Raw genomic sequence first — 23865 nt, forward strand, 5'->3', positions numbered from 1 at the left:
ACACATATATATATATAAAACCCTTATATATATATATATATATATATATATACATACTACATAGGGATATATATATACACACTATATATACTATATGTGTATTTATATATAGGTTATATATACACACATATATATACCATATGTGTATTTATATATAGATTACACACACACACACACACACACACACACACACACACATATCTATATAAATACTGGCCAGGTACAGCAGCTCATGCCTGTAATTCTGGCACTTTGGGAAGCTGAGGTGGGAAGACTGCTTCAGGCTATGAGTTTGAGACCAACTTGGGAAACATAGTGAGACTCATCGCTACAAAAACTTTTTTAAAAAATTAGCTAGGCATGGCAGTATACACCTGTATTCCTAGCTACTCAAGAGGCTGAGGCAGGAGGATTGCCTGAGCCCAAGAGTTTGAGGTTACAGTGAACAATGATTATGCCACTGCATTCCAGCCTGGGAGCTGTCTCAACAACAACAACAACAACAACAACAACAACAACAACAACAACAAAGGACTAAAACAAATTCAACCCAAAGTCCAACAAGCTGGTTTAAATAAGGGATTTAATTTTTCTCACATTATCAAGAAATACAGATTAAGGCAGTCCTGGGCTAGTGTTGTCCTTAGTGATACTAAAGACCCAGGCTCTTTCTCTCTTCTTGTTCTGCTACCTTCCATGAGTGTTTTGTCTTCACTGCTGCTGCCATATTACATCTGCACTCCAAGTGGGAAGAGAGAAGAGAAAAGGGTAAAAGGAGAGTGCCAGCTCAGTCTATTCCTTTTAAACAGGAAAACAATGACTTTCTTGGAATTAACACCCACTTGATAGGGTTTATATAGACCAGAAAGGTGTCACATGTTCTAGAAAATAACTTTTTCTTTTTTTTTTTTTGCTAGGTACACTGCACCCTGAACACAAGTTTTCAGTTAGTAAAGAAGAACTGGAGAAGCCGAGCATGGTGTCTCATGGCTGTAATCCTAGTACTGTGGGAGGTCAAGGTGGTCAGATTGCTTGAGCTTTAGTCCCAGCTACTCAGGAGGCTGAGGCACAAGAATCACTTGAACCCAGGAGGTGGAGGTTGCAGTGAGCTGAGATGGTGCCAGAAGCAGAATCTATCTCCAAAAAAAAGAACAGGGGAATAGATACTGTAGAGGCAACAAGCATCACCCTTTTGGCTAAGCAACATGCATCCTCCTTTCCATCTGTAGAATACATCCACTTACTACCTGTCCCCTAAGGTCTCATCCAGACTGAAATAAAGTATTTTTGGTTACAGTGCTAGTTTTCCAGAAGGTCCTGCTGAGCCTCATTGTTCTGTGATGGAGCTATTGGGGAAGATGGCCTTCTTTGGGTCTTTAAATGCTTTCATAGTCCACTTCCTGGTGACACGAGTTTAGGTGCCCAGATTTGGCCTTAAGAAGTGAAAAGAGCTAGTCAGGCCTGGAGTTTCTTGGCAATAAAATTCACTCAAAAACTTTATGAGCTTTAAATTAGTTTCCAGTCATTTCCACGCACTAGTAGGCACAGGAAAATAAGCATGAAGACTGTCATCCTTTGGTAACAGCCTCTACATTCTGTCCAATCCCCTAACCCTTACCTTAGTGGCCACTTCTTAAAGTAGTGAAGAATAATAAGCTCCAGTGAATAAATGAATCATACATCTAATCTTTGTCTGGAAGAATAAGAAAGTTTTGAAGCATTGATCTTATTTCATGTTACAGCTCAGAATTCTCCTGTTTGCATTGGCTTTAGTTTTAGTGGATAAGAACGATTAGCATTTTTAACTCTCCAAGGTTCTAAATTATGGGACTTTTCAATCAATTAGGCTCTAGGCTGTAGACAGAAGAGTGCCTTTTAGCAAAGAAATACTTCTATCTTTTTTTTGCAGACTAGCTTAATCTGCATTCATCCTCCTTTTCAATTTTAATTATTATTATTAATTGTTGAGATGGAACCTCCTCTGTCTCCCAGGCTGGAGTGCAATGGTGCAATCTCAGCTCACCGCAACCTCAGCCTCCCAGTTTCAAGTGACTCTCCTGTCTCAGCCTCCCTAGTAGCTGGGATTATAAGCGCCCGCCACCATGCCTGGCCAATTTTTGTATTTTTCAGTAGAGGTGGGGTTTTGCCATGTTGGCCAGGCTGGTCTGGAACTCATGACCTCAGGTGATCTGTCCACCTCGGCCTCCCAAAGTGTTGGGATTACAGGCATGAGCCACTGTGCCCAGCCAATTTTATTTTGCCTAACTCATATCACCAGGAAGTGGACTATAAAAGCTTTAACTGTCGGTCTTGGTTACAAGTCACAGAACCAGTCTCTGGCCGCTTAGAAGCTGAAAAAGCATTAAACAGGTTGTTTCAAATTGTCAAGAATCAGGCAGGCCTGAGACTAAGCTTCCAGGAGCAATGACCAAAGCCATACCCCAAAATAGGTTAATGATAAAAACGGCTGCTCTCCTGTGGGGTGCCAGAAGAAACTGCCACCATTTTTACCCTCATGGAACACAAGACGCTACACTTCTGATGTTGCCAGAAACTCAACTTTACTATGTCTGTTCTTGCCACCATACCAATGCTACTTCTCTTCTCCATGAGGAACCTGATCCGGAAACCAATGATGCTACTCCTTCCAGCAAAACAGATTCTGTGCTGAATACAGGTGAGTTTGCTTCACCTAATCAAATGCCCATGCCTGAGCTACAAAAGGAAACAGGAACTGAAATTTTCTAGATTCTGTTTTAGGGATTTAGAATTCAGGCAGATGGAAAGTCCTGAAACAAAGCGGGGTTATTTGAAGAGTACTAAATAACCAGAAAACCTGTCAAATATCTACTATTCTGTTTCTTTACCCAATTCACCTTATTCAATAATCTTTGGCATCAAAAGATATTTTACAACTGAATTATTCTGTATTCATTAACTGTTAACTCCTTAATTAGGCCAAATCTACCACAAGTATACTGTTTTCACTATAACTTTGTTTTATTGATTATAAAATCCCTGACTTTGCTCTCCACATTAGGTACTGAGTAGTATAAGAGCATTAGTTTGTTGATGATGACAGATCTTTAAAAAGGAACTGCATTGAGATGATGGTTTATTTCCTGTACGTTAAGCCCTTGAAATGCCTTATCTACTCTGGTCATACTAAATATATCAATAAAAAGCAATTCCTTGAAATAAAGTCTTTATCTCAATTTTGGAACAAAATAAAAATTGAGATAAAGATTTTAAAATAATTATGTATAGCATAGTTTATAATAGTGTGACAATTACAGAGATATTTTGAATCTGAATAATTTAAAGGACATTAAAATATTTCACACTGAAATTCCAGAAACACTTCTAAATATTTCAAGCACGTTATGTATATTATATAAATGATAACTTCAAATTAAGGAAACTATAACCCAAAAGTGTTTTATTCTAAGAACCTGTCCCTAACTCATCAAGTTTGGATCTGCAGCTCTGCTTAAGTGGCTCAAAAATTTCTGCCTCCTATCATGGCACTGAAAGAACTAGAACTGTACATTTAATTGTCTGTCTTTTACGTAGCACTCTAAGTTTCACTGGATAGGAACCAGATCTGTCTTGCCCATTGTTCTATCCCTGGCATCTAGCACAATAGTGATTCATTGTTTGTTGAGTCACATTAATATGTCTTAACACAAACCATAAAATAGCTTTAGACAATGACAAATCTAAATAAACCAAAAGGCAGAAGTTTAAAATCCATCTGAAAAACAGCTTCTTAGAGATTTAAAAAAAAATTGTATCATTCGTTTAGAAGTACATCCCTATTTTTTCTTACATAAATGCCAGAGAGGTTAAAAAATATGGATTTTACTAAAAAACTAAGTACCATAAAAAATAATGACCTGAATTCCTGGGTTTTCTTGGGACCATCTTTGCCATAAATTTATATGAATGAAAATATACATGTTTGCCAAAGGACAACATTGAAACCAGGTGACTAATATGCACACTAGAAACAGGGTTTTGACAAATGTCAATAATCAAATAGAAAGCAAGTATAAAATAATGAACAATCTGAGTATCTTCCTAACTCACAGTTAAAGGCTATGCTAGACCAATGATGAGTGATATGAATAAAAAATTATAATTTATATAGATTCATGCACCTAAGGGCAATACAAAAAACAGAAAAAATAGAGAACATTTGAAAATAAAAATAGTTTCCAAAATATTTTTTAAAGATTTTAAAAAGAAAGAATTATTTCAAATGATGAATTATCCTTGTAATAACTTTGAATTCACCTGCAGGGATAAAGGAAATAAATGTTTTCCTTTTATTATTATTATTTTTTTTGAGATGGAGTCTCACTTTGTCGCCAGGCTGGAGTGCAGTGGCGTGATCTCTGCTCACTACAATCTCCACCTCCTAGGTTCAAGCGATTCTCCTGCCTCAGTCTACCAAATAGCTGGGACTACACGCGCACGCCACCATGCCCAGCAAATTTTTGTATTTTTAGTAGAGATGGGGTTTCACCACGTTGGCTAGGATTCTCTTGATCTCTTGACCTCATGATCTTCCCGCCTCAGCCTCCCAAAGTGCTGGGATTACAGGCGTGAGCCACTGCATCTGGCCTCTTTTTATTAAATTGATACATACTAAATATATGGATATGTAAAGGGCACAGAGTGGTATTTCAATACATGTATATATGTGATGATCAAATTAGGGTAATTAGCATATATATGATCTCATTTATCATTTCTTTGTGTTAGGAATATTCAAAATTTGCTCTCCTAGCTATTTGAAAATATACAATAGATTGTTAATTATAGTCACCTTACAGTGGTATAGAACATTAGAGCTTATTCCTCCTAGCAAACTAATTTCGGACCCATTAACCAATCTCTGGCTATCCCCCTCCGACCCTTCCTGGCCTCTAGTAACCACTACTCTCTGTTTCTGTAAGCTAAACTTTTTTAGATTCCACATGAGTGAGAACATGTAATATTTGTCTCTCTGTGCCTGGCTTATTTCACTTAACATAATGTCCCCTAAGTTCATGTTTGTTGCCACAAATGATAAGATTTCCTTGTTTTTATGACTGAATACTATTCCATTGTTATATATACAGATATACTACATTTTCTTTGTCCATCTGCCAATGGATTCTTAGGTTGATTCCGTATCTTGGCTATTTTGAATAGTGCCACAATAAACATGTAAATGCAGCTATCTCTTGTATACAGTGATTTCCCTTCCTTTGGATACATACCCAATAGTGGAATTACTAGATCATGCAATAGTTCTAATTTTAGTTTTTGAGGAACCTCTTTACTGGTTTTTATAAGGGCTATCCTAATTTACATTCCCACCAACAGTGTATAAGAGTTCTCCTTTCTCCACATTCTTGTCAGCATTTGTTATCTTTTGTCTTTTTGACAATAGTTATTCTATCTGGGTGAGATGGTATCTCATTGTGGTTTTAATTTTCATTTCCCTGATTAGTGATGCTGAGTATTTTTTCATATACTTGTTGGTCATCTGTTTGTTGCCTTTTGAGAGATGTCTGGAAGTGATTTTCAAAAAAATGAGAGGTTACTTAAGATAAGGAGTTCCCGCTGGGATTCAACATTTAATTTCCACCACAGATATTATTTGAATGAAAGAAAAAGAGAGACAGATTTAGAATTCACTCATGCATATAAGGTGATTACTCTTCTAAACGAGTTTCATTTTATAACTTTCAATTTCTATTATTTTTATTTTGGGACATTATATGATTTTTTTTTTTTTTTTTTTTTTTTTTTGAGACAAAGTCTTGCTCTCTCGCCAGGCTGGAGTATAGTGGCACGATCTCGGCTCACGGCAACCTCCCCTTCCCGGGTTCAAGTGATTCTCCTGCCTTAGCCTCCCAAGTAGCTGGGACTACAGGCATGTGCCACCATGCCCAGCTAAGTTTTGTATTTTTAGTAGAGATGGGTTTTCACCATGTTGGCCAGGGTGGTCTCAATTTCTTGACCTCGTGATCTGCCAGCCTCAGCCTCCCAAAGTGCTGGGACTGCAGACATGAGCCACCGTGCCCAGCATTATATAATATTTTTTAGAAACACATAATCACAATTCTCCATTTTCTAAACAAGAAGCAGAATTTTAGTTCTTGTCATTTCTATGTGACAGTGTAGACATTGCTAAAATATTTTGAGGAACTGTGCTTAAAGTAACTTTTAGAAAGAGAGATTAAGGAATCAAATTTGTTACATTTTGGACCTATATAAATAAAGTAGGAAAAAAGATATATATGTGTGTATTCACACACACACAGATACATACACCCACACAGAAAGAATGAGACTATTATTAAGGCAATCGATATTAATACTCCTAAAAGAGTCAATATATTTAATTGTGTGGGAAAATTAAAATATACATAAAACCAAAGGATAAAAAGAAATCTAAACCAATATTCAATATTGTTATATCTAAAACCAGGCATTTGAAATATAGATACTAAATTTTAGTTATTTGAAATAACCTAAAACTTTATTTATATAATAAAAATAGCCGGGCGTGGTGGCTCAAGCCTGTAATCCCAGCACTTTGGGAGGCCGAGGCGGGTGGATCACGAGGTCGAGAGATCAAGACCATCCTGGTCAACATGGTGAAACCCCGTCTCTACTAAAAATACAAAAAAAATCAGCTGGGTATGGTGGCGCGTGCCTGTAATCCCAGCTACTCAGGAGGCTGAGGCAGGAGAATTGCCTGAACCCAGGAGGCGGAGGTTGCAGTGAGCCAAGATCGCGCCATTGCACTCCAGCCTGGGTAACAAGAGTGAAACTCCATCTCAAAAAAAAAAAAAAAATACATATCTGTGACTACCTGTAAAAAATGTTGGCTGTACTACACAGAAACTCTAAAGATCATTATTATGATAAAAGCTGATGACTACACATTTTAAATTTAGGATTAACTATGTTTGCTGCCCTTATAAACATAACTCAGATCAGCCAGGTGCAGTGGCTCAAACCTATAATTCCAGCACTTTGGGAGGCTGAGGTGGGTGGATCACCTGAGGTCAGGAGTTCCAGACCAGCCTGGCCAACATGGTGAAACCTCATCTCTACTAAAAATACAAAAATTAGCTGGGCATGGTGGCAAGCTCCTATAATCCCAGTTACTTGGGGGGCTGAGGCAGGAGAATCACTTGAACCTGGGAGGTAGAGGTTGTAGTGAACTGAAATCGTGTTATTGCACTGTAGCCTGGGTGACAAGAGTGAAACTCCATCTCAAAAAAACAAAAACAAAAACAAAAACCAAAACCAGGCTGAAGCGGCAGGTCGGGCACGGTGGCTCACGTCTGTAATCCCAACACTTCGGGAGGCTGAGGTGGGCAGATCACAAGGTCAGGAGTTGGAAACCAGCCTGGCCAATATGATGAAACCCCATCTCTACTTAAAACTCAAAACTAGCCGGGCATTGTGGCAGGTGCCTGTAGTCCCAGCTACCCAGGAGGCTGAGGCAGAAGAATCACTTGAACCTGGAAGGTGGAGGTTGCAGTGAGTCGAGATTGAGCCACTACACTTTCAGCCGGGCAACACAGCAAGACTGTGTCTCAAAAACAAACAAACAAACAAACAAACAAAAAAACCACCAAAACAGAAACCACCCCACCCCCAAAACAAACATAACTCAGATCTAATAATTTTTTTTTTTTTTTTTTTTGGTGACAGAGTCTGGCTCTGTCACCAAGGCTGGAGTGTAGCTGTACAATCTCGGCTCATTGCAACACCACTTCCCAGGCTCAAGTGATCCTTCCACCTCAGCCTCCTGAGTAGCTGGAATCATGGCACATCTCTGTGCCTGGCAAATATTTTGTATTTCTGGTGGAGACAGAGTTTCACCATGTTGCCCTGGCTAGTCTCAAACTCCTGAGCTCAAGTGATTTGCCTACCTTAGCCTCCCAAAGTGCTGGGATTATAGGTAAGAACCACAGTGCCCAGCCCAAGATCTAATAATTTATGGTAAGTCCCCATTAACTAAAAGTAACTTTAAAAATCCTTTGGACTTACACTACCCGGTAGAAAGACCTAGTCTAAGGCTTTGATAATCAAGACACTAGGGTATGTGATACATGACAGAAAAACAGATTGAAGAGATTATAAAGTCCAGAAACAGATGCACACATATATAGTTCTTTGATTTTATGACAAAGGTGATCCTATAGAGTAGTAGGGGAAAGAGTGGTATTTTCAATAAGTGTTGCTGGATCAACTGGATAGTCACATGTAAAAAAATAAATCTTGACCCCTTATCTCACACCATATACAAACCAACTGTAGTTGATACAAACAACCAAATGGAAAACAGCAAACAATATAGCTTTTTTTTTTTTTTTTCCAAGATGGAGCCTCACTCTGCTGCCCTGGCTGGAATGTGGTGGTGTGATCTTGGCTCACTGCAGCCTCCACTTCCTGGGTTCTAGTGCTTCTCCTGCCTCAGCTTCCTGAGTAGCTGTAATTACAGGCATGCACTACCACGCCCAGCTAATTTTTGTAGTTTTAGTGGAGACAGGGTTTCACGGCCATGTTGGCCAGTTTGGTCTTGAACCCTGACCTCAGGTGATCCACCCGCCTCAGCCTCCCAAGGTGCTGGGATTACAGGCGTGAGCCACCATGCCCAGCCTACAATAAAGGTTTTGGAAGAAAGCATAGGAGAATCTCTTCATGATTTGGCTTGAGCTAGGCAAAGATTTCTTTAATAGAATTCAAAAGTACTAATTATTTAAAAAATTCATAAATATGACTACATTAAAATTAAGAACTACTCACAGAAAGATAACATTACCAATGTGAAAAGGAAAGCCACAAAGTAGAAGATTCTTGTATTACATACACCCACCAAAATTTCTATATTCAAAACGTATAAAGAAATCCTTTAAATCAACAATAAAAAGGCAGACAACCCCTTAGAAAAATGGACAAAAGTCTCAAACTTAAGTACTTCATAAAAAAAGAATATCCAAATGTCCACTAAACAACTGAAAAGGTCCTCATACTTCATTAGTTACCAGAGAAATATAAATTAAAATCACAATGTGATACCACCACATATCCATCAGAAAGCCTAACTTTTTTTTAACCTGTGGCTTGTTGTGCATGTTGGTTACATGAGTATTTCGTTTTATGAAAATTTACTGAGCTATACAATTACAAATTGAGTACTTTTTTGTTTGCATGCTATACTTCCACAGTCTGCTTAAAAAACAAAGCCTTTCAGGCCGGGTGTGGTGGCTCAAGCTTGTAATCTCAGCACTTTGGGAGGCCGAGGCGGGTGGATCACGAGGTCGAGAGATCGAGACCATCCTGGTCAACATGGTGAAACTCCGTCTCTACTAAAAATGCAAAAAATTAGCTGGGCATGGTGGCACGTGCCTGTAATCCCAGCTACTCAGGAGGCTGAGGCAGGAGAATTGCCTGAACCCAGGAGGCAGAGGTTGCGGTGAGCCGAGATCGTGCGATTGCACTCCAGCCTGGGTAACAAGAGCGAAACCCCATCTCAAAAAAAAAAAAAAAAAAGAAAAAAAAAAAAGCCTTTATATATATATATATATATAAATATATATATATATATATATATATATATATATATTTAAGGCAGGGTCTTACTCTGTTGCCCAGGCTGGAGTACAGTGGCATACTTATGGTTCACTAAAGCCTCAACCTCCTGGTGAAGCTAAAGTCTCACTAAAGGCTCACTAATGCCTCAACCTCAAGTGATCCTCTTACCTCAGCTTCCCTAGTAGCTGGAACTACAGGTGTGCACCACCGCATCCTGCTAATTTTTGTATATTCGTAGAGGTGGGGTTTTGTCATGTTACCCAGGCTGGTCTTGAACTCCTGGGCTCAATTGAGACTCCTGCCTTGGCCTCCCAAAGTGCTGAGGCTACAGGAATGAATCACATGTGGCCAATAATTTTGAATGTCATCTTTTTGTTATTATTGTCCCCCAAAGATTTTTTAGAGAATAAAAACAAAATATAATGTGAAATTTTATGAAGCACCATCCAGAGTCTCGAGGTATAAAGGAGGATCCTCAACTATATTTCCATTTCCTATAATCCTAAATCTTCTGAATTAAAATAACTAATTACGTACAGGCTGGGTGCAGTGGCTCATGGATGTAATCCCAGCACTTAGGGAGGCTGAGACAGGCAGATCACCTGTGGTCAGGAATTGAAGACTAGCCTGGCCAACATAGTGAAACCACATCTCTACTAAAAACATAAAAACTAGCTGAGCATGGTGGTGTGGGCCTGTAGTCCTAGCTAACCAGGAGGCTAAGTCATGAAAAATGCTTGAACCTAGGAGGTGGAGGTTGCAGTGGACCAAGATCGCACCACTGCACTCCAGCCTGGGGGACAAAGTAAGACTTCATTTAAAAAAACAAAAAACAAAAAACAAAACTAATTATAGAGAAAAAGGTAAATAAATATCTAGGTAAGTGATAAATGATGCCAGAAAAATTAATAACTGTAAATAAATGATAAAAATATATAGTAGTACTATCCTTGTAATTAGTTTTATAATATAACAAGATAAAAATAAAAAATTAAAATTAATTAAAAAGAAACCAATGTGGTAAAACAAAGTTTCATAATTCAGTATTATAGACTATAACCTTCTAAAATATATATGCTATATACCACATTGCCTGGCAAAATCAAGCTGTTTTACCACTCACCATTACATGTGCTATAATTATTCAATATTTTAAAACACATTGCAGTTAGAAACCATTTTTCTTTAATTTTACTTACTCAGTGTATTGTGGCCAGTGTGAATACCTTGTATAACAGATGTTCTGAGTAGCAATTCAACATCAGAACCTATTTTCATTAGCTGTTAAGAAAACCAAACAAATAGGTTAAGTCCTTTGGGTGTTTCATATGAATGTACTGTTTTTGAAAATGATGGTTTTACCATAATTTCTTTTCAGGTAATACAGTAGTTTCTCCTTATCTACAGTTTTAGTTACCCATGGTCAACTATAGTCTGAAAATATTAAATAGAAAATTCCCCAAATAAATAATGTATAAGTTTTTTTTTTTTTTTTTTTTGAGACAGAGTTTCGCTCTTGTTACCCAGGCTGGAGTGCAATGGCGCGATCTCGGCTCACCGCAACCTCCGCCTCCTGGGTTCAAGCAATTCTCCTGCCTCAGCCTCCTGAGTAGCTGGGATTACAGGCACGTGCCACCATGCCCAGCTAATTTTTTGTATTTTTAGTAGAGATGGAGTTTCACCATCTCTACTAAAAATACATGTTGACCAGGATGGTCTCGATCTCTTGACCTTGTGATCCACCCGCCTCGGCCTCCCAAAGTGCTGGGATTACAGGCTTGAGCCACCGCGCCTGGCCAATAATGTATAAGTTTTTGTTTGTTTGTTTTTGTTTTTTTAAACTGTAACTCTAAGGCATTTTATTATAAAAAGTTAATACTCATATACATAAAGTAATATGTACTTAAAATTCATGATACATTTACTTCATTTTTTAGCTTGACCTTCTAGTAGATCCTTAGCTTCATTTATTTTGGCTGCTATATAAGGAGATCCTCCTTTGTCAGGATGATTTAAAAGCATAATTCGTCGATGAGCATCTCTTATTTTCCCTTTATTGGCAGTAGGGCTTACACCTAGTATTAATGCTGCTTCCCGTTTTGTCATTTTGGGTTCAAACCCACCTCTGTAATAGCCACCACTGAAGGCAGATTTTGGTAGACTTTGAAAAACTTGTTTTACTTGAGGCTCCATATGCTTCATGGCTTGCAAAACATAACGGCCTGCAAATCCTGCAGCTGCAATGGTCAGTCCAACTGCTACCATTGTACTGGCCATGGCCTCCGCCACGAGCCCGGCTCATTGCTGTGCAGAGGCCGCGGCCGCCGCCCGCACGCCGGGAGCAGAGCGACACCCCCGCGACCGCACGCACGACCCGCCGAGCACGCCCCAATGTATAAGTTTTTAATCACATGTCACTCTGAGTAGCATGATGAGATCTCATGCCATCTGCTCCAGTCTGTCCAGGACGTGAATCATTTGTTTGTCCAGCATATCTATGTTGTATACACTGTCCACCTGTGGTCCTTTGGTAGCCATCTCAGTTATCAAGATTGACTGTTGTCACACTGCAGTGCTTATATTCAAGTAACTCTTATTTTACTTAATAATAGCTCCAAAGCATAAGAGTACTATGGCTAATTTATAAATTAAACTTTATCATAGGTATGCATATATAATAAAATGTACGATTTGGTACTATAGAAATTTGAGGCATCCACTGAGGATTTTAGAATTTATCCTCTAAGGATAAAGGGGGACTACTGTACTGCTTTTAACTGTTTTACCATTCCAAATAGCATAGAAAGCTCAGATATGCATATAGTTTTAACTTTTATCTATCAATTCTATATTTTATTCCAAAACAGATTTATTTTTTGTTACAATGCGTATTTTTAAGTGTGTTTAAGATGCACATTTTTGGAAGGGCAGTTGAATCTTTCATAGAGTTAGATGTTCAGAACACTTGAATTCCAACTATGGCTTTATCATTAAGTGTATGGCCTTGGGTTAATCCCCTACTCTCTGAGTTTCAGACCTCATCAAATACTAGGTACTTGACAGACTTTGAGGACCTTTCAGGGATCTGTGAGTTCAAAATTATTTTCAAAACACTATAGCCTTCTGCATGGTTTGAGTTGCGAGCAGTAGAGCTTTCTCCATCAAAATACCATTCTTTATTTGCCAGAAGCACTGACAAATTAAGATTATTCAGACTTAGCTATTTAGCAGACACTTTTTGAAAAAGTAGAATGTGTCACTTCAAAGAAAACAACTGACAGTATTTGCTGACAATGACAAAACTGAGGCTTTCAAGCAAAAATCAGAATTCTGAAGAACTTGTATCTGCCAGGGTAAGCTTGATAACCTCACAATACTTAAATATTTTTTTCTTTCTTTGTTTTTGAGACAGTGTCTTGCTCTGTCACCCAGGCTGGAGTGCAGTGGCATAATCATAACTCACTGCAGCCTTGAACTCCTGGGCTCAAACGAGCCTCCCACTTCAACCTCCAAAAGTGTTGGGACTACAGGTGTGAGCCACCATGCCCAGCCTTAAAGATTTTTCTGATGAGATGGATATTAGTATTGATAGATCTAATTTAAAAATATGTAATAAACTATGTCAACATCTAGAATATCTGCAGTATTTAATGAACTTGTACTTTCTAAATCATTACAGCATGATGTTACAAAATCGTGCATAAGTAAAAAATCCATTCCCAGTATCAATTGAAGTCCATTAGTCTACCTAAATGAAGCTTTCAGCGCACATGAGAGAATATCACAAGAATAGGCAAGAGCATAAAAACCTTTAGTGAGAAAACTTCTTGGTAAATTCAAGAATCCTCAAAGAAGGTGCTGAGATTGGAAGAGTGAGGGGTATGTGGTTCAAGTTGAGGTGGGAAGGTAACAAAGGTCAGATGACAGACAGTCTTGCAGGTCATGTTAGGCACTTTAGATTTGTCTTCAATGAGATGAAGAGTCATGGGGTTGTGAGTAGAGTGCTGAGATATGCATTTTTAAATGTTTATTCTGTCTTTAAAAGTACTGAGAATAGGATCAGGTGCAGTGGCTCATGCCTGTAATCCCAGCACTTTGGGTGGCTGAGGCAGGTGGATCATGAGGTCAAGCGATGGAGACCATCCTGGTCAGCACGGTGAAACCCCGTCTCTATGAAAAAAAAAAAAAAATTGGCTGGGCATGGTGGCGTGTGCCTGTGATCCCAGCTACTCAGGAGACTGAGGCAGGAGAATTGCCTGAACCCAGGAGGCGGAGGTTGTGGTGAGCCAAGATCGCGCCATTGCACTCCAGCCTGGGTAACAAGAGCGAAATTCCGTCTCAAGAAAAAAAAAAAAATTACTGAGAATAGGCTGTAGGGAGTGAGGCCAGAAGCAGGAAGAGGCTGTTGTAACAAGAAAGATGATGGTGGCTTGGACTCAGAGATAGTAACAGGGAGGATGAGAAGTAGTTGAGTTCTGTATATATTAATATTTTGAGATTTAAGCCAACAGGATTTGCTATCAGACTGGATATAAGTGTGAGAGAAGGACAGCAGTCAAGAAAGCACCAAGGTTTTTAGTCTGAGCATCAAAAGGAAAGCTGGAATTAACTGCCATGGAGATGGCTGTGGGAGAGCAAAGCCTCACCTCCTGACACCGGGGAAGGGGCTTAGCAGGGAAGAGAAGGAGAAAATAATGGGTCTCCTCACCCACTAGAGGCAAATAAACTGAGTCAAGTCCTAGATACAAGGGTGAAAACAAGGCTAGTTGAGGAATAAGGGATTGGGGGGACCAGAGATGATGAGGAGAAGGCAGTCTGTATGAATCCTGGACCACCCACCTCAAAAAGAAATTCCATTTGGCCGGGCGCGGTGGCTCACGCCTGTAATCCCAGCACTTTGGGAGACTGAGGTGGGTGGATCACGAGGTCAACAGATCGAGACCATCCTGGTCAACATAGTGAAACCCCGTCTCTACTAAAAATACAAAAAATCAGCTGGGCATAGTGGTGCGTGCCTGTAATCCCAGCTACTCAGGAGGCTGAGGCAGGAGAATTGCCTGAATCCAGGAGGCGGAGGTTGCGGTGAGCCGAGATCGTGCCATTGCACTCCAGCCTGGGTAACAAAAAGCGAAACTCTGTCTCAAAAAAAAACAAACCAAAAAAAAAAAAAAAAAAAAAAAAAGAAATTCCATTGGTCTGACAGATAACAGAGTTCTGCACTGGAACTAACCTTTAAGAAATTACCACATGTCAGGGTGTATTATTAAAAAATATTCACAATTACGTGGCTTATGCCTATAATCCAACACTTTGGGAGGCCAAGGCAGGAGGATCACTTAAAGCCGGGAGTTTGAAACCAGCCTGGGCAACAAAGCAAAACCTCATCTTTACCAAAAAAAAATATATATATACAATTAAAAAAAAATCACAATTATCTAAAAGCCTGTTTTATACTTTTACTCTTTCCGCACTACGTATCTGTGTGTGGCTGAATTTTCTTCATATACTTCAACCTAAAAAACATGTTGCGGGCTGGGCGCGGTGGCTCAAGCCTGTAATCCCAGCACTTTGGGAGGCTGAGGCGGGTGGATCACGAGGTCAAGAGATCGAGAGCATCCTGGTCAACATGGTGAAACCCCGTCTCTACTAAAAATGCAAAACATTAGCTGGGCATGGTGGCACGTGCCTGTAATCCCAGCTACTCAGGAGGCTGAGGCAGGAGAATTGCTTGAACCCAGGAGGCGGAGGTTGCGGTGAGCCGAGATCGCGCCACTGCACTCCAGCCTGGGTAACAAGAGCGAAACTCCATCTCAAAAAAAAATAATAAATTAATAAAAATAAAAATAAATAAAAAACATGTTGCAGGGGACCAGGTGCAGTGGCTCATGTCTGTAATCTCAGCACTTTGGAAGGCTGAGGTGGGTGGATCACCTGAGGTCAGAAGTTTGAGACTAGCCTGGCCAACATGGCAAAACCCCATCTCTATTAAAAATACAGAAATAAGCAGGGAGTGGTAACATGCATCTGTAATCCCAGCTACTTGGGACGCTGAGGCCTCCTAAGAAGAATCTTGAACGCTCTTGGGTTCAAGAAGAATCGCTTGAACCCAAGAGGCTGAGGCTGCAGTGAGCTGGGATCATACCACTGCACTCTAGCCTGGTCCACAAGAGTGAAACTTTGTCTCAAAAAAAAAAAACCACCCAGTAAAAAACCAATACTATTCTCCTCACTAAATTTTTTAGAATGGTTATTTTTCATAAATACTATGTTACTTATTAATGTATAAGAAATTATTGTTATTTTAAAATCAATTAATACATATTTTAAAGATGTCTCAGTTTACATTTCTAATATGATAAATATTGATATAAACAAAGCTTTTTGGGGTCCTCAATTTTTAAGATTGTAAAGGTTCTTTGAGACCACCAAGTTTGAGAACTGCTGGTCTAGAGAGGATGCCTGACTCCTTTTAGTACCAAGACTGTATCAGCCCTCTAATAACAATGCAATTATTTAAGAACTACTAAAATCTTAATATTTCAGAGTTGCAGTACAAATACACATTTGTATATAACAAATATGTAATTTCTAGATTGCTTAATGTTAAACTAATGCTCTATAAGTAAAATGAATTTGCGAGACTGTAGTTCATTTGCCCAGTTTTGTAGTTCATTTTCCCAGACCTCAATTTACAAATCTTTAATCATAATTCCAAAATTAAAAAATAATTACCATATTGTTATTAATCAGTTTACTGAATAACAAACAGTACAAACTTCTTCATATACCTTTAACCTCCCTTCAAATCATGACTTGATGATACTGTCATCTCTATGTCTGCTGTGAACAAAAGTTACATATTCCCTATTTGCCCTATCATATGTTTCAGCAAAATCTTTCCCATTTTGTTTATTTTACAGAGAGAGAATACTTAGGCTATCTCATAAGCTTCATTATTACAGGTATTTACTATTTCAAAAATAGCACCTTTCTCCACTAAATATAAATGCATTTTTAATCTTTTTTATTTGGAAATTATATTAAACATGGAAGAATTTCTCTAGTTTGTACCTTCCTTTTTACCAAATCAATTCTTGTAACCATAACTACCTTGCAAATTATTCTCCATTTTTTGGTTTTCTTCCTAAGGGTCCTTTCCTTACCTTTATACAGTTAGACACAGGAAGCTGAGGACAGAGATAATGTGTATATGCCAGAATACATAATATACAGGAAAAGAAAAATTGTGCATTTTTTTCAATCAACTTTTACTAGGAATATTAGGGAGCTGAAAGAGTAGTGTCTGTACAGTGTCTTCAACTAGAGCAAGTGACCAAAACGCAAATACAGAAAGCAAAGCAAGAACAGTTCATATTGTAGCTGTTTATGTCATTGCCAAGATGGGGTTAAAAAGAAATAACTGCTTAGTTCAGCTAAAAGAATAGAAGTTCCCTCTGTAATTCCGAGTTACTATAACACTCATTCTCTTTAGTTTCAGTCACTTGCTCTAGGTGAAGATAGAAGTTCCGTGGGTTTCTGGGTTTATTCAGCTGCTCTGGCTTTGATCATGGCTATTTCTATGTTCTGTTCATGGGGCACCTTGCTGTATTTTGGGTGCTGGCAGATGACCCTGACGACGTGAGCCACACCAAATAAGTGAAGGTTATCTACAGTTGTGATGGCCTTAACTATCAAGTAATGTTTTTTATTTCACATAACCTCTCTGTCTTCATCATTTCCTCTTTGTCCAAAAAACTGTATAAGTTTTGCTGTAACTGAAAAAATTACTGTACCTCTTCTATTTTCTTAGGAGAAGTTTCACTTTTATTATTTTTGAATTCTTCATTTATCTTTATTCTGGCTGCTACAAAAAGAAAAATACATATAGTTACTTGCTTTTGTAATCTATAATTCCTATTTCCATAATTTACATATTATTAATTATGAAAGGCTACTTCTCTAGTATAGAAAATGGTTTTGCCCTCATGAAGTACAAAGTATAAGAATAAGAAATTTGCTGGGCGCAGTGGCTCATGCCTGTAATCCCAGCACTTTGGGAGGCTGAGGTTGGGGGACCATGAGGTCAAGAGATCAAGACCATCCTGGCAACATGGTGAAAACCCATCTCTACTAAAAAATACAAAAATTAGCTGGGTGTGGTGGCACGCACCTGTAGTCCCAGCTACTCGGGAGGCTGAGGCAGGAGAATTGCTTGAACCGGGGAGGCAGAGGTTGCAGTGAGCCGAGATCATGTCACTGCACTCCAGCCTGGTGCCTGGTGACAGAGCGAGACTCTGTCTCAAAAAAAAAAAAAAAAAAGAATAAGAAATTTATTAATGAAGTCTCTTGAAGAACTTTTGACAGGCTGACAAATTTGTAAGAAAACCTAGTATAAACCTTTGGCACCCTAATACTTTTTCTTCCACTGATTTTTACTCTCAAATTCATTTGTATACCTATAGCTATTGAATTCTAATAAATCTAATTTAATGTTTTATTTTTACAAATCTAAGGATTTCTATTAAAATGCTTTTTTTAAGATGGTAAAATTCAATAATAGAAGTGTGTTAAACTACATACACACACAAAGATTGGCAGCAAACAGGATATATGTGTACATATATAAAATTTTAAGTGTCTTGGCTGACATATAAAGTGAGTGAAAAATAAAACTTTTGTTCACATGTACCTCTGAGAGTTTGGTATCATCACAGTAGCATACTTTGGTAGAATCTCACTGGCCTTATTGTGCTGCTGTGAGCATTTGATGGAACAATCCACACAGAGTGTTTAGCAATTATGCCACAAATTGTTAGCTGTCCTTATAACTATTCCACTTAAAAAATTTAAAGCAACAAAAATATTCCATGTTGATAATTACCATAAAAATGTTCTTCTGTGTTGTGTGTATATATACATATATATGCCATATATATATATATATATATATATATATATATATATATATTTCTTTTTTTTTTTTTTTCAGTTGGAGTCTTACTTTGTTGCCCAGGCTGGAGTGCAGTGGCACGATCTCAGCTCACTGCAACCTCTGCTTCTGGGTTCAAGCAATTCTCCTGCATCAGCCTCCCAAGTAGCTGGGATTACAGGTGTGTGCCATCATGCCTGGTGAATTTTTGTATTTTTGGTAGGGGGCGGATTTCACCATATTAGCCAGGCTGGTCTCTAACTCCTGATCTCAAGGGATCTGCCTGCCTTGGCCTCCCAAAATGCTGGAAGTATATGTGTGAGCCACCGTGCCCAGCCTATGTTGCATATATTTTATTTAATATGTAAGGTGGTTTGGAGTTTGCACTTTTGTGGTTTTTTTGTTTTTTTTTTTAGACAGAGTCTTGCTCTGTCGCCCAGGCTGGAATGCGGTGGCATGATTTCAGCTCACTGCAGCCTCCGCCTCTCAGGTTCAAGCAATTCCCCTGCCTCAGCCTCCTGAGTAGCTGGGACTAAAGGCATACGCTACCATGCCTGGCTAATTTTTATATTTTTAATAGAGATGGGGTTTCACCATGTTGGCCAGGCTGGTCTTGAATTCCTGACCTCATGATTCCCCAACCTTGGCCTCCCAAAGTGCTGGGATCAGAGGCGTGAGCCACCACGGCCGGCCTAGAGTTTGGACTTTTGAATCAGACGGCTTAGGCTAAATCCCAGGTCCACCTCTTACTAAGTATGATGTGAGACAAATATTTTCACATTTTGTCAATTTTCTCACTTGCAAAAACAGTAATTATAATAGTAACCATCTCACAGAAATGTTTTAAGAATTAAATCAGAGCTGGGCATGGTGGCTCACGCCTGTAATCCCAGCACTTTGGGAGGCCGAGGCAGGTGGATCACAAGGTCAAGAGATCGAGACCATCCTGATCAACATAGTGAAACCCCGTCTCTACTAAAAATACAAAAAATTAGCTGGGCATGGTGGCGCGTGCCTGTAATCCCAGCTACTCAGGAGGCTGAGGCAGGAGAATTGCCTGAACCCAGGCGGCGGAGGTTGCAATGAGCTGAGATTGTGCCGTTGCACTCTAGCCTGGGTAACAAGAGCGAAGCTCCATCTCAAAAAAAAAAAAAAAAAAAAGAATTAAATCAGGAATTCATGTAAAGTACATACAATACATACATCTTAATCATTCAGAAATTATTTTTGACGAGTCACAAAAACTTAAATCCTTGGAAAACAGTGGGAACGCTTTTCCTAGGTGCACTCTTAAGGAGGTTTAGAAATGTACGAGGAGTGGGCCAGGTACAGTGGCTCACGCCTGTAATCCCTGCACTTTGGGAGGCCGAGGTGGGCGGATCACTTGAGGTCAGGACTTTCAGACCAGCCTGACCAACATGGAGAAATCCTGTATTTACTAAAAATATAAAACTAGCTGGGTGTGGTGGCACATGCCTGTAGTCCCAGCTGCTAGGGAGGCTGATGCAGGAGAATTGCTTGAATCTGGGAGACAGAGGTTGCAGTGAGCTGAGAGGGCACAACTGCATTCCAGCCTGGGCAAGAAGAGTGAAACTTTGTCTCAAAAATAAACGAACAAATAAATAAATAAAAATAAAAAATAGAAACGTATGAGGAGTGGAATTGAACATGACTATCACAGAACCTAAATTTCAGAGCCTGTGACTTCCAGGTAAGACAGAAATTACCTAAAACAGTGAGATACTGAATCTGAAATCATTTGGGATGGCTTCTCTTTCACAGCTGCTCTTTTAGACTGATGTAAGACATAATGACACGGTAATATATAGTCCTAGAGAGTGTGAAAATTTGATTATGTAACAGAAAGTTCAATGGCTTGAATATAAGGCAAGCAATGGTAAACATTGAAATCCTGGTCCCTTGCCTTTTAACTGACTCTTTATGAAGACTTAATCTTTAAAAATTTTTCTTTAAGTAGATATTCCTCAAATAAGTGTAATATGGCTGGGCATGGCGGCTCACGCCTGTAATCTCAGTACTTTGGGAAACCGAGGTGGATGGATCATGAGATCAGGAGATCGAGACCATCCTGGCTAATATGGTGAAACCCCATCTCTACTAAAAATACTCTACTCTGTAAAAACCCTGTCTCTACAAAAAATTAGATGAACGCGGTGGTGGGTGTCTGTAGTCCCAGCTACTTAGGAGGCCGAGGCAGGAGAATCACTTGAACCTGGGAGGTGAAGGTTGCGGTGAGTGGAGATCATGCCACTGCCCTCCAGCCTGGGAGACAGAACAAGACTCTGTCTCTAAAAAAGAAAAAAAAAAGTGTAATATGAGCTAATCTTTATAAAAGGATATTAGGGAAAGGTAGTGAAGGTCATTCCTTAAGATGGGTCTTAACCACAAAGGGTTTCTCAGATAGATTAGTAGTCATCTAAAAAGTAGACTGGCTCCAAAGAGGTAAAGAACATACTTACCTTCTAATGCTCTGGAATCATTTTTAAAAACTTGTTGTCTGGTCCTGTGCAGTGTTTTAAACAGCTGTAAAACCTGTTAAGAAAATCAGAATTCAAGACCGGGCAGAGTGGCTCATGCCTGTAATCCCAGCACTTTGAGAGGTTGAGGTAGCAGGATTGATTGAGTCCAAGAGTTTGAGACAAGCCTGGGTGATATGAAATCCCATCTCTACACACAAAAAAAATTTTTTTGAGATGAGTCTCACTCTATTGCCCAGGCTGGTGGTGATCTCAGCTCACTGCAACCTCTGCCTCCCTGGTTCAAGCAATTCTCCTTCCTCAGCCTCTCGAGTAGCTGGGATTACAGGTGCATGCCACCACACCTGACTAATCTTTATTAGCGATGGGACTTCACCATGTTGGCCAGACTGGTCTCGAACTCCTGACCTCAGGCAATCTGTCCGCCTTGGCTTCCCAAAGTGCTGGAATTATAGGCGTGAGCTATCAAGCCCAGCCCTTTTAATTGCTATTTCATAAAAGACAAGTGAAATGTTGAGACTTATGCATATTCTGAGTCTGTATTTAAAAAAAAAAAAGAGAGAAAAGAGCCTGGCATTTGGTAAAAGACAGATTGTGAAGAGGCTTTAGTGATAGGCTTAGGTCACTTCGCAGTTCTCAAGTCCAAAGAGGTACTCAATACTGTTCTCCAATATTGCTCTTCTCCACTATTCCCTATATTAGTTATCGGAGGCCACCAAGTTTCTGAAGCCAGAAATCTGTAGGTCATCCTTTTAATCTACCTTACTCTTCTTGTGGAAACTTTAGGAATGTCTCTATAATCTTTCTTATATCCTCTATCAACAAAACTACTTACATTCAGATGTTCCCCATCTCTTAGACTACTTTCAAAGGTTTGTCATTTTGCCACATCCTCCTCTCCTTCAGTCTGTTCTACAAATAATTTCTAATATTTACTAAGCATACTGTGTGCTAGACACCATTTTAAGTGTTCTACAAGTATTAGAAAACCTATAACATAAAAGGCAGACACGAAAACAGAAACAAAAAAGAGCAAAAAAAAGAAAAACTTAAAAAATTGAACAAAAACCAAGCAGCCATTAAAAAATTTCCTCAAAAAGATGTTATTGCAGACACGGAATAACATCCATGAAAAGCTATAGTAAATTTAAAAAGGAACATTCAGAAAACTCCCAAAAGCACTTGGCTATCAAACAGGTGAGAGTAAGGATTAAATAAGAAAAATTGCCCAGAATATAGAATAAAAGTTCAGAAATAGAAATTATGGAGAGGAAAGATAAGAAAATTAAGGAGAAGGCCCAACAGTTAGATTAGCAGAAGGGCCAACAAAAGAAAAAAGAGAAAACAGAGGAAAGAAATTTTTAAAATTTCACTTAATGTTTGGGTAAAAGGGAAGAAAAAAAATTTCACTAAATAAGGCACATGAGTTACAAGATAGAAAGGGTTCCACCAAGTACCCAACGTAAAAGTTACACCACAGCACAGCAAGATGTAAGTTCAGTGTGATGCTGATAATGATAAAATCTCAGAGAAAAAACAATTCACATGTAAAGAAAAAAAATCAGAATGGCATCTAAATAGCCATTTAGATTTCTTCATATGATTTCATTCAGAAATTGTATTTTAGAAATCATTCATATGATTTCTAAATAGTACCACTGTAAGAAGACAGTGGAATAATGAATATTATTCAAGTTTTAAAAAAATGTCTGCCTTAGAACAACATAGATACTCAAATTATCACTCAATGACAAGGGTAAATACATATTTTCAGAAACACAAAGTCTCTTATCTGTCATACACACTTTATTAGAAAGCTACAGAAGAATATACTCCACCAAAATAAGGAAATGAATCACAAAAGGAAAAGACATGGGAACCCAGGAGACAGGTGGTCTAATGTGGGAGAAGCAAAGACCATGGGAAAGGAGAAATGCTAGTCAACATTTGTGCAGCCAGACTAGAAAGCAACTAGTCAGGACTATAGCAAAAGGCTGAATTGCTCCAGAAAAGGTATTGCTAGGAAAAATGAAACTGGTAGACTCTTTTTGTCTAGAATTTGGGAATAGATATCTAGGATATCTATTAAAGAATATTTTTAAAAAGTAATAATTTTTAAAAGGCAGTTATTAATTTAAAGATGAACTGGTAAAAAAGACAATGTAATCATATATAGTACTAAAGGGCTCAGCTGTGGGTAATTTTTATAGTAATAACATCAAAGATAAAAGCTAATTCACCACTATTTATATACTGAAGAGTTAATAAGGGGGAGCCGGTCCTCGTCTTCCATAGTTAAAAGTCAATAAAGGCCAGGCACGGTGGCTCAAGCCTGTAATCCCAGCACTTTGGGAGGCCGAGGCGGGTGGATCACGAGGTCGAGAGATCGAGACCATCCTGGTCAACATAGTGAAACCCCGTCTCTACTAAAGATACAAAAAACTAGCTGGGCATGGTGGCGTGTGCCTGTAATCCCAGCTACTTAGGAGGCTGAGGCAGAAGAATTGCTTGAACCCAGGAGGCGGAGGTTGTGGTGAGCCGAGATCGCGCCATTGCACTCCAGCCTGGGTAACAAGAGCGAAACTCCGTCACACACACACACACACAAAAAGTCAATAAATATCTCTAAAAAGAAGTGCCAATAAATAGCAGTTTAAATATGTCATTTAGAAACATTGAGATAAATTCCAGAAGAAATAGCTAAAATGATTAAAAGTGCTTGTCACTAAGAAGCAGGAATTGAGAGTAGGTAGAAGGAAATAGGCACCTAATGGTTTTCTATGTAACATTATTTAACTTCTTAAACTTTATGCATTTATTATACTTATA

General features: G+C 38.8%; 2 protein-coding genes across 2 annotated transcripts in view; both read right to left on the bottom strand.

Annotated features, from left to right (window-relative positions):
* The window catches only part of LYRM7 (LYR motif containing 7), a 50287-nt gene that overhangs the window by 17295 nt on the left and 9127 nt on the right, over positions 1–23865 (bottom strand). Inside the window, exons 2-4 of the mRNA XM_003920628.4 lie at positions 21019–21091; positions 17403–17473; positions 10809–10890 (exon numbers count right to left, since the gene is read on the bottom strand). Of these exons, the coding sequence (XP_003920677.2) occupies positions 10809–10890; positions 17403–17473; positions 21019–21091 (226 nt within the window). The remainder of the gene's footprint in view (positions 1–10808; positions 10891–17402; positions 17474–21018; positions 21092–23865) is intronic.
* LOC120363582 (mitochondrial import inner membrane translocase subunit TIM14) lies at positions 11503–13127 on the bottom strand. Its single transcript, XM_039468143.2, has one exon. The coding sequence runs from the start codon at positions 11884–11886 to the stop codon at positions 11536–11538; it is 351 nt and encodes a 116-aa protein (XP_039324077.1). The 5' UTR covers positions 11887–13127; the 3' UTR covers positions 11503–11535.

This window comes from Saimiri boliviensis, chromosome 1 (genome assembly GCF_048565385.1).
Source record: "Saimiri boliviensis isolate mSaiBol1 chromosome 1, mSaiBol1.pri, whole genome shotgun sequence".
NCBI classification, from domain to species: domain Eukaryota; kingdom Metazoa; phylum Chordata; class Mammalia; order Primates; family Cebidae; genus Saimiri; species Saimiri boliviensis.

Coding starts and splice junctions, on each gene's coding strand:
- LOC120363582 (XM_039468143.2), bottom strand. CDS start 11,886: ATGGCCAGTACAATGGTAGCAGTTGGACTGACCATTGCAGCTGCAGGA.